We start from the raw sequence: 17,000 nt of genomic DNA, 5'->3' as shown, positions 1-17,000 counted from the left end.
CGTAACGAACACTAATAGCACGTTGGACTCAGTCTGTGTTTTGGAGCACACATGGCAAAATTCTTACTGGTCACAGTCAAGTACAAACTAATTCATCACCCCAACTGCGTGTGGGTGCAGTATGAGAGACCACTGGCACAGTGAGTCTTCTTAAACAAGAGTGTTTCTTCCAGTCCGCCATCTGCATCACTCATGAAACTTTTCTTGTAGGTATCTTCTTTGTTTTTTCTATGCAAGAACTTAAGGGGATGGGAATGGAGAATGTTGCTATTAGACAGGTATGATTCAGGTACCCATGGCGACATGAGATCACTCCACACTGTCACCAGCACAAGAAGATTACCTTATACAAGAATAACTAAGAACAGAATTTTTGACCTTCAAGATTTTCTTATCTGTAAACATTATAACTGTAGAGCAATGCAACCCAACTTGTCAACAAGAAGAAATAAAAGAAAAATAAAACTAATTTAAAACCCCACGGTGGCGGTGGAATAAATTCATACATTTATCATTTCAGAGGTTCCCATTGCTCCTACCTCTTTTCTTGCAAGGTTTGAATTATTAGATTTTTTTTTTTATGTTATGTTTACTCTCCTAAGAATAGAATACAATTTACAGAAGCTCATATGGATGAAAAAGCATTTTCTTTTTGCGCTGTTGCCCACACGCTTAATACGCACCAACCTGTACCTTCCAGCTTTCCAGAACCTCAGTTCACAATGTCAAATAAATTAATTCAATATTCAGAAATTTATTTTGAAATCCTTAAAAGAAGAAGGTTTACTACTTCAACTTTCATTTAAGAAATATCATGTGTCTCAGTGTTTGGTGCAAGACTTTACCTGGTCCAGTTCAAGGGGCAGATCCTTCACAACACTTACATGTGCGGCTGGTACTGCCAGTGCTAGAATTTGAGATATTTGCATGAGAAAAGATTCTTAAAGTGAAGAAATGCAGGATGAGGATCTAAGCTTACCATAACAACTGGAAAGAGCCTAGTAAAATTAAATTCAGTATCTGCTGCTGTACATCTCTCAGCTTTTAAACTTCCCAGGCAGAGGGTGATTTTTAAGCAGAATTTTAACTTGCATGTACATGAATTATTTCTAGTGACTTGCTCAAAAATAGCAATTTGAGCCTGACTCGCAATGTACTTGCACAGGGCTGGAGTGGGACCAGGCAGCCTGCCCATGCCTGGGAACATGAAACCTGAACCACATACCCTGCTGAGGTCCGGCACTGCAGGCTGGGGACACACTCTCGGTGTCCCTTGTCCCTCCCCTGACAAGGGTCAGCAGGGAATGGCCAGAATTTGGGGTCCAGACACCTCATTAAGGCCTGAGCCAGTGAGGTCTGAGAGCAGTTCGTTGCCGATAGAGGCTACCAGTGAAGCGCTGTCCCCTGAGAGCAGGGGAGCATCATGCTGCGTGACTCAGAGGAGCAGCTGAGTCACAGCCTCCCATGGCTTCTCCTGTGATGGGAATGGGTTAGACACCATATTCAAGATTGTGCTTGAAGTCACGATCCAAATCATTGTGTTCAGGCTCCTCGTTTGCTTCACGGGGAGAAAGCGTGTTGCATTTCTCAGAGAAGAAAAAGGATTCTGTGGTGGGGAAAACTAGCTCCTGGATTCCCACCCTTGAGAGCGCTGTCAGAAAAAAATAAAAATCCAACAGAAACACCTTTAAAGCACAAGGGAATGACAGTATCTCTGCTGGAGCCCCTCAGAAGTCAATGAAGGTGCACCTGGCGTATTGAGTATTCACGGGTTAGCGGGACGCATCAGCTAAGATCGCCTGAGGCATGTGGAGCTGCTGCAGAAAAGCATTGATGTCTCATGAGGATATGGCTCGCCTCCTCGAGAGCACATAGGAGCAGGTCTGCAGAGGGGTTTAGGTGTTGCCATGCCTGAAAAGTAGAAACACAGCCTACAAACCCCAGCGCCCTGGGCAATAAATGATGCTGAAGAGCAGAGATGAGGAGCTGGACCCTGATGGTGAGGGGGCTGGCATCAGACCTCAGCTTTGCAAACCCACAGGGCCACTGTTTCAGGCTGTGCTCATCCAGAAGGAGGGCCATCACATTTATGAGTCTTCTGGATGGAGTCACAGCAGAGCAGGCAGGCATTGGTGCTTCCCCCTCGGATGCTGGTGCTTCCCTCACAGCACCGATAGAGTTAAATGACACAGCAGATCCTCGCTTTCCGGGAGGTATTTGCTGGCACATAACCCGGTGAATCCAGTCTATGGAGCGTGAGTGATCTACAGTCACTAGGCAAACTTTCTCAAGAGCTTATTTAGGAGAGAAAGCCCTGCTGCATCCATAGCGCTGTGTGCAGGTGAGCTGCTGGAGCCAGTTGATATTTGGACATCACTGAGTATTTTTAGAGCCATCCTATGGTGCAGGATTTTTAAATTCCATTTCACAGCCCTCGAAGCCTGGCAAACTTTCATTAACATTTGATGCCTTGAAGTCATGCAAGGTCTGGTGGAAAAGGGAGGGGAAGGAGGAAAAAAAAAAATGCACCTTTTTGAAGCATACAGTTTGCAAAGTTGCTATGAAGCTTAGAAAAAGCCTTCAATCCCTCTGCTTTTTTACCAGGTGATTTTTAAAGTACCCAAACCGTTCAGAGAGCATAGCTAGAATCCCAAACTATGGCTTTGTGGGAGAGTCTTGCTCAATTAAAAGGTAACTTAAGTTAACGTGTTAAATACCTGGAGTCTCTCTGGCCCTTGGGGAGATTGAAGCACTTTTTAAACAGAGAGGTCCGCACCTTAGAAGGATTATGCCTCTCCTCTTCTTCCATTATTAGTCAAGTTGGCTAATATATGGCTCTTTGACCCATAAATCCCCAAATTATTTAAAAGTCATCATGCCTCCATCCTGGAGAGAAGAACCTGGGACATGGAACAGCTGAAGGAGTTGCTCCCAATTCCCACTGCACACGCTGCTGTTTCTGCACAAAGGCTTTTCTAGCCAAATTTATACATGGTGAAAACACTGCTTCCCTGGCTACAAGGCAGACTTTCAACTACAAAATAGGTTAACAGAAACTCTTTTCCCCACCCCCCTCCCAAATACACACACATATGTACACACACACACACACACACAGAGTCTCTTTGCATACAACTGCAATTTTTCATAGGCTAAGAGAGTAGGAAGAAGAGACGTATTTTTGTCTCCTTGGCAAAAATAAATTGGCAGCATATCACCAAATTGTAAAGATTGAGTAAGTACCAGAGCATGGCCCCGTTAAGAGAAGCGGGTTTTGGAAAGCTGCCCTTGAGCTGCCTTTGCCCGTCTGCCAGGACCATTGCAGGGATGCTGCCCTGGGGGGTGCTCGGCGTGTTGGTCCCCAAACAGCCTGTACAGGCTTCTGTGGAGGAAAAGCAGTTTGCAATACCTGGAAATGAGGAGCTGTCAGCACTGCATCACTCCAGATGAAGTGTCTGAAGGGGAGAGGAGCTGTAAATCTCCCCTTGTGCATGGCACTGTTCCCAGATGGTCAGAGCTGCATACCTCTCGGGACATCTCACCAAGGTGGTGACAAACTGGTCCTCTCCTGCTTTCAAAACTCGGGAGGAAGTATGGTCCCTGAGATGCTGTTATACAAGGGCAGGGAGAAAGATGAAGGACTGATGAGGGAGGGCTGTGAGGGAGTCAATGGCACAACAGCTGGCACAGGCGAGATCTGTCTTTTGTCCAGTCTTCCCAGCAAAAGGAAACGTTCTTGGTTTTCTCCTCCCAGCTATAAACTTTCCCACAGACTTCCATGCCAACCTAGGACAGCAAAAAGCAGTAAGCATTTCTAGTTACAATGAAAGATATGCCTGATGCTGATAAGGGCTGGGACGCTCAGATACATTATTTAAAACCTATTCTGAGATCCAGATTGGAATGTCCAAAGCTACCACCATCATTATCCTTCCTCAGTGCAGGTAGAGGCATTCCATAGTAAAACGCAATATACTGAATAAACGAAATACTGAAAGTAAACTCAGAAATCTCAACAATAAAATATTTATGCATCTGTGCTTTAGTGCACTGTAATTTTGCATGATATGCTTTGCTTTTCAAGACTGACTAGATTAAGGCACTTCTGATTCATTAAACACATTTTTCCAAATCCTGTTTCTACAAATATTGTTGGGCCACTGTGCTTCGTTGTATTTATTAGCAGGTGTAACAATGCAGTTACATCTTCCATGAACCTGAGAGGAACCCACTTAAATGTGTTGCTCTGAATCTCAGCAGAGAAGAAAACAGTTCTAATGAATAATTAAAGCTTAAAGAGGTCATGCTGCTTTTGCAGTCTCATTTTTATTTGTCACTTCTTAGTTTGCATTAGGAAATAGAAGTTTCAGGTGCAGGAGCCAAATGAAATCTCTTCTGCATGTGTTCATTTAAACAGATCTATTTGGTAGCTGTCTCCATTTTTATGTATTAGGTCATTTGTTAACTGTAGTAATTTAAATCAGTCCTGGGAATTGTAAGTTTCAGGCTCTTAATTTTCATCAGGCAGTGGCTTTGTACATCCCCTCGCCTTCTGTCAGCAGTACGCGCACTGGCTCTTCGGCCGGGCAGGGCTGTGGATGCAGGCAGAGCTGCTCAGGGAGGACCCAGGTCGCCATCTGGTCCCCATCTCCGCAGGCACCACCAATCTGCCAAGCTCCTGCGCTCCTCCTAGGCCCTCTCCTCACCTCCGGCCACCTTCCCGTCTCCTCCTCCTCGGCTCTCTCTCCCTCCTACTTTCTTCCAAGCTCCCTTTCCTCCTCCCTTGTGAACCATCTCCCCTTCCTCCCCCGCTCTGCCCCGAAGCACTCCTTTTCCTCCTCCTTTCTTACGTTGCTCTCTGCCTTCCTCCCCCAGGCCCTTGGTCCCCCAGAGCTGCTCATCCTTGTCCTCCCCGGCTCCATGTGCCCAGTGAGACTAGCCTGCCCCAGCTCCTCCACAAGGCTGGCCACAGCCAGGGACACACCGTCCTGGCTGCCAAGGCACCCTCTTCCACCAAATGCCTGAGACACTCGAGCCTGCCAGCACCTACCCTCCGAAAGGGCATGGCACCTTGTGGGTTGCACAGATCACTGGGAATCGAGAATAACCAAATCAGTAATAACTCTAATTCAAGCTAAAGTCCTTCATATTTCCTTTATATTTTCTTCCAGGGTATATTACAGTTGCAAAATATTTTTGTTCCTTTCATTTTTTCACACTGGAACCTATTCTTTCTAACCAGCAGCTCTGTTGTTTGTTCCCAAGGTTAGACGTTAGCCCTGAGTATCCAACCGGACAACACGCACCGCACTAATCTCTCCTAGTGGAGTGTCTTTTCCACTAATACATCATGCAGCTGATTTCTGAAACCTCTGCCTTGCATTTCCCAAATCCAGCCATCAGCAGGGTTTGGCAGTTACACCCCTTTCTCCTAACCTTTAGATTCCCTGTTGTCATCTGCCTTGTTTCAATCCCGCATCACTGATTGTGCATGATCAATCTCTAGAGGTTTAGCTTCTATGTATAACTCAACAAGCTGGCACTGAAATGAGGAAGACATGCTCCAAAATGAATGCAGATCCAACTCAAGGTCACTGCATTACGAAGACAGACAGATTGCGAGCATTCCCTTCAATTAAGGTGATTTGTGAAGCGAAATTTCCCTATTGCTTCTTCAATATCCAACTATTTTTCTAAATGCCATCATCTTATGATCAATCACCATGGATTGAATACACATGGAACCATTACAAGATTCCAGGAGTGCCCAAATATCCTGCATATTCCTAATCCATTAGCTAATGAGCTCCTATATCACTACTTTCCAGTGTGAGCCTCGCTTTTTTTTCATTAATTTCATCATTTTGTGATGCATGGATGAGCCAAAAGAAGGTTTGTGAAGAAAGAATTCAGTTCTAGATGTCAGATTAGGGATGTTCCCTGCTATTAGAGCAGACAATAATTCATTTTATGCAGAGAGCTTCTGCTACACCAAGACATCTCACAAGGAGTTATCAATAATATGAACCATTTTTCTACTGACTGTATCTGGAGGGTTTTTCCATTATAGAAGAAGACACCACGTGCATCCTGTTCATGTTACCCCAAACATCGCTGAGGATTACCCTCATTCTGAAAAGTTGTGTCTTAAATTTTAGACTACTGTATGACAACTGCAAACCTTTTCTGTTGTGAAATGAGGATGTTTCAGGGACCTGAAAAAAATGGCAGTTTAAGAGGGTCTACAAGTAGAACTTAAGAATGAGAAGGCAATAGCTCAAGGCTGCACATGTATGAAAGTTGAAGTGGCAGAAGATACCAGGACAAAGCATCACATGTTGTACTGAGTGTGGTTCATCTAGTTCAAGAACAGTATTCATTCCCCAGATGTGACCGTGACTACATCTCAAATTATAAACTCAGCAGGGACTTTGAAGAGACACGAATGTCCATTTGCTTAAATTTCCTCCCGCAGGTAGTGACGAGCCACGATACAGGCTTTACAGACATGCTGTGATCGTAAGAGGTGAAACCATCAAGCCCTGGTTGATCACCATGTTAATGAGGGAGAACTGATGACTTACTGCAGTAAGGGAAACCAGATGGATAAAAACCAAACTGTCCCTTAAGGGAAACTTGATTCCAATTGTGCCAACACAGGAAAAAAGCACAGTTTGACAATGTGAAAGTAAACACAATTTGTCATTTTGCAGCATATGAACGCTTCATCAGACAAAATGACTATCCGCTCTCAAAATTGCATCCGGTACAATTTGGCATTTCAGCCCTCTCATAACGATTGATGGACTGGCAGCAATCTGCCTGAATGAGCGGTCTTTGTACCGGTGAATGTATGTCAGGGTCAAGAATATTGGGGAAAAAAAAAGTGGATTTTGGTCTAAATCAAGATATACCTGTATCTTGGCTAGCATACAGGCCACCACAGCTGTTTTCCCACTGCTCTCTGAGGTGTTGGAATGATGATGGCCACTGTGTAGTTACAGCTTTGAATAACAAGTTAGTCTCTGACACGTTGTGCCAAAATCCCTGCTGGTTACTGAAGTACCTCTTTAAATTCTGGCATCTTGGACTAGAAAGTAGGTAAGAGCTGGAAGCTCCTTGGAGAATGGCTTTCAGTTCAAAGCTCTGATGGGTGAAGATGCTCACCTAAGAAGCCAACATCAACTCCTCAAGTGTTAGACCAATTTTAGCTAAGGTAGAAAAGCCAACTAGAGAACTCTAATGGAGGTGTCTATCCAAGCTCCAAATCCATTTTAAAAGGGCGAGGATGATTATATCAGCCAACTTTGCCAAAGTGGCAGCAGAGCGAACTGTGGAAATGAGTGCTGAGACAAACTTCTGGGCTGCTGGGATAAAGGACTGCGGCATGAGATGCAGGACGAGATGAGGTGTGAAGGCAGAACACAGCAAGTGTGGGCCGTGGTGGTAGATAGAAAAGCAGACACAGAAAAGTGAGTTAACAACCCCATGACAACTAGAAATGTTGACAGTCTCTTGGGACTGAGCCAGGCATGGGAAAGCTCGCCATGGCAGGGCTAACTTAGCTCTGACTTGAAAAATATTCCTCAAGCAGTGTCACCAACATTGCCCAAAAAAATTAATGTCATACCCAGGATGAGGAATTGCCCCGGTTTCCCTGTGCGGATGATTTCCGAAATGCAAACTGAACATCAGGGCTGGAAGGACGTCAGTGTTTCTTCCTAGAAAACACAGTCATTCCCTCAATAAGCTCCATTGAAAGGAGCAACAAAAAAGACTAAAATAAGCCACAGAACCCCACAAAAGTTCCCCCATTTTGCCATCCAAGCATCAGCAAAAGAGGAGATGGTTAATCAGGAGCAAATTGCAAATGGTAGTAGGAAGACCGCCAGCAATGCATGGAGGGGCTACTGGGGTTGCCTGAGCAGTGGTGGTGGAATAACGCAGCACAGTATTTTATTTGTTGTTTGGCTAAGGAAAGGCAGCTGGGAAAGGGATAGGAGCATTGCTGAATAACCTCAGTTGTGACTTCTGTGGCCAAAAGGCTGGTTTATGAGAGGAACATTCGAAGAAAATGGAAATTAAATAGCTCAAAACAACACGTAACATACAATCGACTCTTACCAACTTTGCTGCTGTCCTACATTTCCCTGATACTATTGGTATTCACTGTGGTAGCACAAGGACGCTTAGTACTTTTGGCAGCAGTTTTGTAATGACTGAAGAGAATTCAAAGGACAGCAGCCAGACGCTGTGATGTGTTTTATTAGCTCCCAGATGTGCAGGTGAGGTGAATCTTCGGGAAATGAGTTACGCTGCCATGGATTTTCTAACATCACTCAAGGTCTCAAATAAAATCTTATAATGGAACAAAAGGCTGTCATAGAACTTTAAAGTTGTCTTTGGCACAGCATCTTTTCTGCATCTGTTCATTTCTTACGCAGAAATACAAATGCACAACATCTTTGATGATATTTGCCCAGCTGAAAACAGAAGTTCAGCTGCTGAGGCTGTATATACCCACATGAATTATAACCAACTGAGCCTCTGTAGGCATTTCCCTGGATGCCTTCTGCTGTAGGTGATCCAGACTCTGGAGATGCTCTGCCAGACTGTACAAAATAGCATTCAGGTGTTATGCCCTGGATTGCAGCATGCCAGAGTAATATTTCTCAAAGAGTAGAATTGTTCAAGCCAGAACTAGAAGTCATCACCCAACAGCGGACTTCACCACCTAGGCAAGATATGTCTTCTCCTATGTGGCTAATTTCTTTGGGCCATGGTGATCATCCACTGGTATCTGGAGGAGACAGCTAAAGCACCACATCTGAGCCATGGGAAACTCAAGAGTGTTAGAAGAGAAGAGGGTGGGTCATGAGATGAAGGTCAAACTGTCCAAGCGGGAACCTCGGCGGTCGCTATTTATGGCTGTGAAATTGGCACTCAGGTCAGTGGACATGACTCTTCTGCAATGCAGAGCATGAGCTCCACTCCCGTTTGAGACCACTGTAGAAAAAAGCCATGCAAGGAATAGAGCAACACAACCTTCGTTCTGTGGGGATATGGTGAAAGGAAAAGCTGTGAGCTGCCTCTGCTTCCAGCAGAGAGAGGAGCTTTGTAGAGGAGCACGAAGGAGAGGCTGCAGATGGCAAAAGGCAATCAGATCAGACACTGCCACAGTACAGGCAAGTTGGGGAAAGCAGATTGTAATATCCTAGAGTAAACACTTGAGAGTGGTGGTGTAAGACAGTCTCTTCTCTCATAGAAAGTCCATGATAAATACAGGAGGGAGCATTATCTACTATACAAAGGTAAGAGAAGGGGAGTAAGGTTAATGGTGGGACTGAGCATGCCAAACGAGAAGATAAACTGAGACCTGTTCCTAGAGAAAACGTGCTTTTGCCAGACTTAGCAAGCGCTAAGAATAAAGGCCAGGGTGAGAATGGAGCACAATCCCCTGCCAGCACCAGCTCATTTGCAAGTGCGTGGGCAGAAGCAGCTGCGAGCTGCTCCAGCGCACATCTCCTCCAGCGCCACTGCCACCGGGGCAGTCGGAGCCCTCGTGAGCTGTTAAACACACCGGGAAGGTGTTTTGCTTTTAAAAAACATTATAAAGAGGAGCAAGACGGAGCAGGCAGCAAAAGCGACCAGTAGTTATGCAGTGCCATCGAGGGGCCCGATGAAAAGCTCTGAGCAGTGGAGGGTCTGTAGGCAGCGGAGGGGGAGGACTGGAAAAGGGGGAAATTCATGTCACAGCAGAAGATAAGAAAATAAGAGACTTGAGGAGGAGTTTTGCTTTGCCCACCAGACAATTGAAAATAGATCAAAAGAAGAACCCAAAGGGTTTGTTAGAGCTGACAGTTCCTAAGGAAGAAAGTGGGGCAAATTTCATACATTTCAACATTTTAAAATAATTTTCTTTTTGCCCGGGAAGTAGTGGGAGCAAACAAAGGGAGAAGACCAGATTCTGATATCACCGTTACTGGGTGAGACAGATTTGAGTCCACTGCACTGAAATCAGAATCTGGCCCTTAAGTAGGAAGTTCAGCTCCCCACAATGAGAAACAAGTGAATTCTGAGTTATGAGATGAAAGACAGAGAAAGAAGGAAAGGGCTTTTATGAGGAAAAATAAAAGATTATTGTTTCACTGTCTCAACACCTGTAGAGAAACATGGTTAAGATTCAGGACAAACTCCTTTTAAAGACTCAGCTGAGCTGCATTGCTTTCGCTTGACCATGACATGCAGAGACAGCTAGTGCTGATCAGCTGGTTTGTGGTACCGTGCTAGCCCACAGTTGTGGGAACGGACTTCTAATCTTTTCAGGTCCTAAGCATTTTCTGAAAAAAAGACCTACCCTTGCAAAAGTATGGCAATAACCCCAGGTACTAGCAGTGCTCTTCATCAAATTCACCTTCAGGATGAAAGAACAATACAAACTGTCATATGGACAAATATTTCCTGGACTGGCAGGACTCAGGGGGTGTCAGACAGTGTCCGTCTCAAAAACAACCTGTGCTTTGAGGTGTCCAGCTTCACAGGGCTCTCGCAACAGCCAAAGTTTTCTCAAAGGCAGACACGCAATAAATGTGCACTTAACCTCCCAAGGCTTCTTTCTCTGCTGACTCCATCCTCCGTGGTGATGAAGGCGGTGGTGCAGCAGCAATGTGGGGTAGCAAATTCACCTGGGGAGTGTTTTGCACATGACCTGCATCAATACTTCATGATTTCTTTTATAATGACAGCATTAAACATCCTCTGGCAGAGGCTCACAGGATCTCTGCTCATTCAAGTAACTTAAGGACAGGCTTGTGAAACTCTCAGCAAGCAGCAGGCGACAAATTAATCGAACTTGGGACAATTTAACATAGAAAGTGCCAAGTTACAGAAAAATATCTAATGCTGTTCCCTGTGGCCTGAGTGGAGAGCTCAGGACCATAATAGTCCCTATTTGACCATCAGCATCACAAAGCAGGTTTCGAAAGTAAAAGGAGGTTCACCACCCATTCCTCTTTTCAAGGGTTATTTTATAACGAGAGGAATGAAGAGAACAGAAAGTTAACTCAGCAGCTGCATTTGCTGTTGTGTGTCAGTCCAGTGAGACAGGGGAGTTGTACTGGTGGAAAATCAAAGAAATGAACACAGTGCACAGATAGACTCCGTGCTATAAATTTTGCGGAGAGGAACATTTTTTGGCATGTCTGATCTCCTTTGCTCACTATTGCTCAAATCACACAGCAAAGGATTTCAGAACTTGTCAGCAGAGAAATCTTCCTAAGGAAAAAAAAAAATATATATAACTGTTTCTCTTCTCCCCTGGCAGAGTCCAGCCCTAACACACTCTCACTTACTATAAATAGAGATTCTCCACTGTTGTCCAAAGGACGTGCAAAGCCATGCCATTAAGGAAACCCAGTACCACACAGCATGCTCGGATGGACACTGTGTTCAGGCAACTTCTGTTACAACAGCCCCACTCTACGTGTCACACTTTTCTTGCTGTCTGTGATGTTATCTGTCAGTCAGCATTCTCTGTGCTGATATATTCAGAAAACTTGTCATTTAAACATTCAGATATTCAAGTGTTGCAGTAAATCAGGCTAACGGTTGGCTCTGGAACTGAAGCACAACATTTAATCACAGAATCGATGCAACAAGCAGAACCATCAGGCCAAATTTCCCATGGTTCCTTACTAATTGCCTTATTTTTAATATACAGTCAGCTCCTTGCAACTTGCACGCCCTGTATTTGCAAGCACTTGCTGTTGAATGATCTTGAAAAATCATTTCCTTCCACATCTTCAAACCATCCCAGAAGACCCACATTTGCCAGAAAGAAATCAGGTGGTTAGTGGGATTTTAGGCTGAATTTATGGGGTGTATTTACCTGCCTGCAGGTAGTTGCTGTAGCCATGCGACCACTTCTGCAGCTGACATTCATAGCATGCATTCCATCAGTTTAACCACCCCTCAGGAGAAAACCCTGCTTAACTCTATTAATAGTGTGCATGTGCACACACCAAGTATCTGGAGCTGCGCAAGACCTACAAGAATGTGGTGTGTTGGCAGGGGAGACTTTGATCCAAGGAGGTTGCAAATGTCTGGTGTCCCATAAGAAAACAAGAAAGGCTTCTCAACCAAGTCCCAAAACCCGATGTTTTACTGCATCATCTCACCAACAAGGGCAGGCGAGAGGGCTGGAAGATGAAATAGTTAATCGAGCAATAGCTCTGCAGAAGCTGAAGATGGAGGAGGAGGCAGCAGCTCGACCCATCTATCCTCATGTGTCTCCCACTGCTATCAGATATCGCCTCCCGTAAGCTCGTGCTCAGAGCAAGGAGACGAAAATTGCTATTGACAGAAGTACCCCGCAGACAAGGTCCTTTGCTGCAAAGCTGCTAGCGTCTTGCATGGTGGAAACCTATTTTAAATGACAACAGAACACTAATGTTATGGAAAGATCTTGTTGTACATAGTTTACAGGATTAGGGAGGGGAGAAAACAAAAGTACAGCCTGCCTTGACAAATATTGTCAGACATTTAAGTGCTCTATCTTCCAGCGCTGACTTGTGCAAACACTTCCAGGGCATCAGGGAATGTTGTCATTGATAAATAGTAACCAGAGGAAATGGCTGCTTCTAAGACATGGCTGATGGTATGGCCAACACCAATGTGATCATGTAATTCATGGCCACAAACAAAATTAATAAGCATTTGCATCCTACAGCATTAACCATTGCTCTCCGTCATCAAAAAAAAACCACAAAACCCTAGTGAACAATTCTGCGATGGTACAGGCAGGATTATTAAAGGATTATTTAAGAAAGGCCAAGGAGAAGGTAGTATGTCATCAGAATTTGGGACCATTACTTTGATGTACTGTTGAAAACTCTATGTACTTTGAGATCTCAAACCCCAAAACAAAGCTTAATCTTCACCTAGGCACTACAATTCCCTCCCTTATCACATTATCTGAGCACATCATACTCTAATTATAGTTATCTGAACAACACTTAGTGAGATTGGGAAGTACTAACCTTGTCGGAGAAGCCCTTGAACATAGAGTAAAACTGAGTCAGAAACAATTTTTACTTTTTAAATACCAGCTAAGTACACTGCAACCAGTGGCAAAAAATGTTCTTACATCATCAGCAACACTTCAGGAAATGTGTCTTTTCACTATCATTAACCGAGATCCTGAAGTCCTGGCCTAAAATTTAGAACAAAATTATTATTATGAGGAAAAAAATGCATTACAATATTTGTGTTTCTAAAAGCATCATTTAAACATATCAGTAATCATTCAAAGAAAGGAGTAATACTTACAGCATCTCAGTGGGATATTATATCTTACTCTCAAGAGGTATCCAGAAGTGCTTCTCAATATTTTAGTATCTCTTAGGCAGTGATTGCAGTTTATTTATCTATCTCTAGTGAGTACAGAAGTACAAGTTAAATGTTCCATCTTCCTCTCCAAAGTATATAAAGGACTCTATCCTCATATTCAAGCAAATAAAAAAAAAAAAAATCTATCTTCTACGTCACATCCTGGTGTGGAACACAGCCCATATGTGCCTCACTGAGCATGGACCAGTGGCCATGTTTGCCTACACATTTCTTCAAGGCATCCTCTGTGAAGCCTTTGAGAAGAGCTTCAAGGAGTTCAGGCCTTGTGCAGGTGCTGTAGAACAGTTGTTACAGAATTTTATTGAGGTATTTCCTTTTCTGCCATCTCTTCTCTTTCATGGCTTTTATTCTTTTGCGTTGCTTTACATGTTAGGGCATGGAGCCAGGTATTTTATGAAATCTCAGTTTTGTTTTGTTTTTATTTTTTTTGTGGTTTAGAACAAGTCAGACTCTGCTGTCATGCTTTTAAAGCCGACCACTGCTTCAGTAGCTTCCACCCAGCTGGTTTTGAATTTTCCCAAGTTTGAGTTTCAAAGTCCATCATTATGAAAAAAAAGCTATTGTTGCATTTCCTGGCAAGACTTTGTTTCTGATACTTTGTGGATGAAAAGAGCCTTCAATACCCTGTAGATCACCAGAGTTCTTGATAGCAACTTCAAGCCTCACTGAGAGTTTAATAAGCTGCTGCTGAGTTATATGACACCTGTTAAGTTTATGGAAAAAATTTATCCGGTCTGCTGCTGTTATTAGCTATCAAATACCGTAGACACTAGAGAGGACCCTGAACCAATATCTGTGATCTGAACTACAGGAAAAATATTTGGAAGAATATTTTGGGTTCCCAGGCTTTGATACAAGTCCAATTTTCACAGTCATTTGCTATTTCTATAAAAAGTTGTCCAGAATAACGGATCTCAGTATTCCTAAAAACTGGAAACAGAAAGGAACTCTCAAGCTCATCTAGAATTTTCTGTTTGGGGTCAATTATCTTTGGCCCCAAATCTGTTTGGGGGCAATTATCCAACCACAAAAGAGGAAAAGCCCAGGCACTGCTAATCCCAGCCCATCCTGTCCTGATAATGCATTGCAGTCCTGCGGTGGAAGGGATGGCTTCGTGGCCTCCACGTAGGAGAAAGTTTTGCTGCAGGGCCCATTTCACTCAGAACTTTAATAACGTAAGGCCATTTTACAGAGGCCAAAGCCGTCCATCAGTGCTGCAAACATAAGAGGCTCAGGGAACATTTCAGTCCTGCAGACTTCTTGTCTCTTAACTGAGTTTCTGGAAGTGGGACATTTATTGGGGCTGTCACCCATGTCCATGCTCTGTGAATGTGCAAGTTCACAAAGCAGCCTTTGGTGGACAGAGCTCTCTCCTTCAAGCATCTACCTGTTTGCACAGAAGCCGTGGGAGCTGTTACCTGGGATACTTTTGCTTTTGTGTCAGCTCTGGATAAATTCAACCAACTACCTTAAAGGTTATCGGAGAAGTACACACAGACTGAGAGACGACCCCACCTATACACACACAAGCACAGAGTCATTGAAAAGCTGATTTCTATAGGAAATTAGGGTGAGAAGATTATTTAGATATTTTTTTCCTTAATGAATAGGAAATGAGAAAAACCATACTCTGAATATATTTCCTCTAAACTTGCACACCATAATGAAGAGACTGGCACAACATAATGACCATCCAGTCTCAGAGGCCCTGTTATGCTGGGAGTGATTTAGTTTCATTGCGTGAACCGCCATAAAATTAAGCACTGGGATCTTTAAAATCTGAATTTTGGATTGCCTTGCTGGAGAATCATCAGGAGCAACAAACCAGCTGGTGGCAAACAGAGGGATGCAGAGGCAAGCGTGCTTAGCAGGAGCAGTCCCAGCTGAAGTGCTCTGGTCCACCTGGCAGACAGGACAGGTGTGTCAATTCCAGATGTGACGTGAGGCACTTGCTTCTTGTTCACGGCCTTTGAAGTGCTGTGCAGAGAAAGCCTGAGCCGTTACCACAATTAGAGTAGATACATCATTTACTGGAAGAATTAAATGCTCTGTAGTAGCAAACCTGCAGTTGACACTCACAGGGTGCAATTGAAATCCTCTGGATTAGTAATTCTTTTGAGATCTTTGTAATCATTGGTAATAGGTAGTGAAATAAATCTACATTTATATCCTACAGGCTGCAGCTGTGCTTCTGTTAAAGTAGTATTAACTGATGGTTTTTAAATCCTTCTGCCAGCTCGAGCTGTAAGCACCAAAACTCCTGTGCAGAGGATAACTCATCCTGGGTGATGTATGTTCCTGAGCACGAAAGCGCTGGTTAATGAATGATGAGAGCACCAAGGCGGAATCACACCTCGGGGCTTCGCTCCTGCAGTGAGCTCTCTGGGGAGAGGTCCCCGTGCAGCTCGCTGCGTGACAGCGGTCGCAGCTACCCGACCGCCTCTAAGATTGGACGTGGCTATCGGTAACCTTGATAGACAAGGATACAACGTACTAATGTAAAGGTTTACGCAGATGGACAAAGTGCTGACCCTCAAGGTGTTCAGTCGAGCGAGGGGTTCGTCTGGCCAACTCTGGCATTGTTCCTTCAGGTAGCAGGAGTGCACACTCGCACCCTGACTTACTGCACAGGCTCCCAGTTAGCTAAACAAATATGCCGTTAAAAGCTGAGCCAACCTTGAGGGGGACATATGGGTTTAAATTGCAGCGGGAAGAGATTTATGGAGTTGTTTTCCAAGCCTAGAGAGTAATTGAAGAGGCCTCAGACAGTTCAACATTTACCTGCTCTGATAAGGGAAGCCAGCACTTCACTGGGGACGAGGCAGGAGGGGTGATGGGCACTAGATTGGCACTTGGCTTTGCTGTGGAGCCCCATCCATGGAGCAGGGACCCAGAGTGTCAGTCACTCTAGGAACAAAAAGAAGGTTTGCAAACTCGGTATGCTTGTAAGATAAGCACGGCACTGATAAAGTAAAGCACAGAGATTAAAAAAACTCAAGAGAACAATGTTAAGTGGCAGACGGAAGCAAAAAAGCCAAGGAATCCTGGCTCTACCTTCCTTCAGCTAGGCTTCAGCCCAATCCGCCCAAAATTCAAGACCTTTGAGATGGTTTCTTGATGGCATAGAAAAAAACAGTGACCAACTCTACAGGAGAATAATTTACTTATACAGCCTGGCAGGAAAAGGAAATAAAGCAGAGCTGGCAGAAGTGCATTTAACTGGTTCTAGTCCTTATGTGTTTTATTTGTTTTGTTTTCATTTAGGAATCTACAAAGGACATTGCTTCCGAATCAACCACTTCCCTGAAGACAACGACTATGACCATGACAGCTCAGAATACCTTCTCCGTAAGTGAAAAGTGATACCTAATACACAGAATTAGCAGACATGGCCAGAGAGACTTTCCTGGGTTTCTCTTCTGTCAAGTGCAAGCCAAGTCTTACTCATTGCAAGAGCCTGGCCCAAGGTGGGTGGCACAGAGCAGTGGTGACATGTGTCCAGTTCACGCTGCAGCTGACACAACCCTAACCCTGAGGCACCCCCATTCCAAGGGTTTCCTTCAGCCAGGGGAACGCTCACGATTGTGGTGCCC

At 44.2% G+C, this 17,000-nt stretch overlaps 1 protein-coding gene across 1 annotated transcript in view; it reads left to right on the top strand.

Annotated features, from left to right (window-relative positions):
* CACNG4 (calcium voltage-gated channel auxiliary subunit gamma 4) overlaps positions 1–17,000 on the top strand; it is a 40,078-nt gene that overhangs the window by 16,558 nt on the left and 6,520 nt on the right. Inside the window, exon 2 of the mRNA XM_086473717.1 lies at positions 16,672–16,755. Within this exon, the coding sequence (XP_086329843.1) occupies positions 16,672–16,755 (84 nt within the window). The remainder of the gene's footprint in view (positions 1–16,671; positions 16,756–17,000) is intronic.

This window comes from Leptosomus discolor, chromosome 15, assembly GCF_034619465.1.
Source record: "Leptosomus discolor isolate bLepDis1 chromosome 15, bLepDis1.hap2, whole genome shotgun sequence".
Lineage (NCBI taxonomy): Eukaryota > Metazoa > Chordata > Aves > Leptosomiformes > Leptosomidae > Leptosomus > Leptosomus discolor.
The sequence above is the reverse complement of the archived record's forward strand: the minus strand, read 5'-3'. Positions and strand labels throughout refer to the sequence as shown.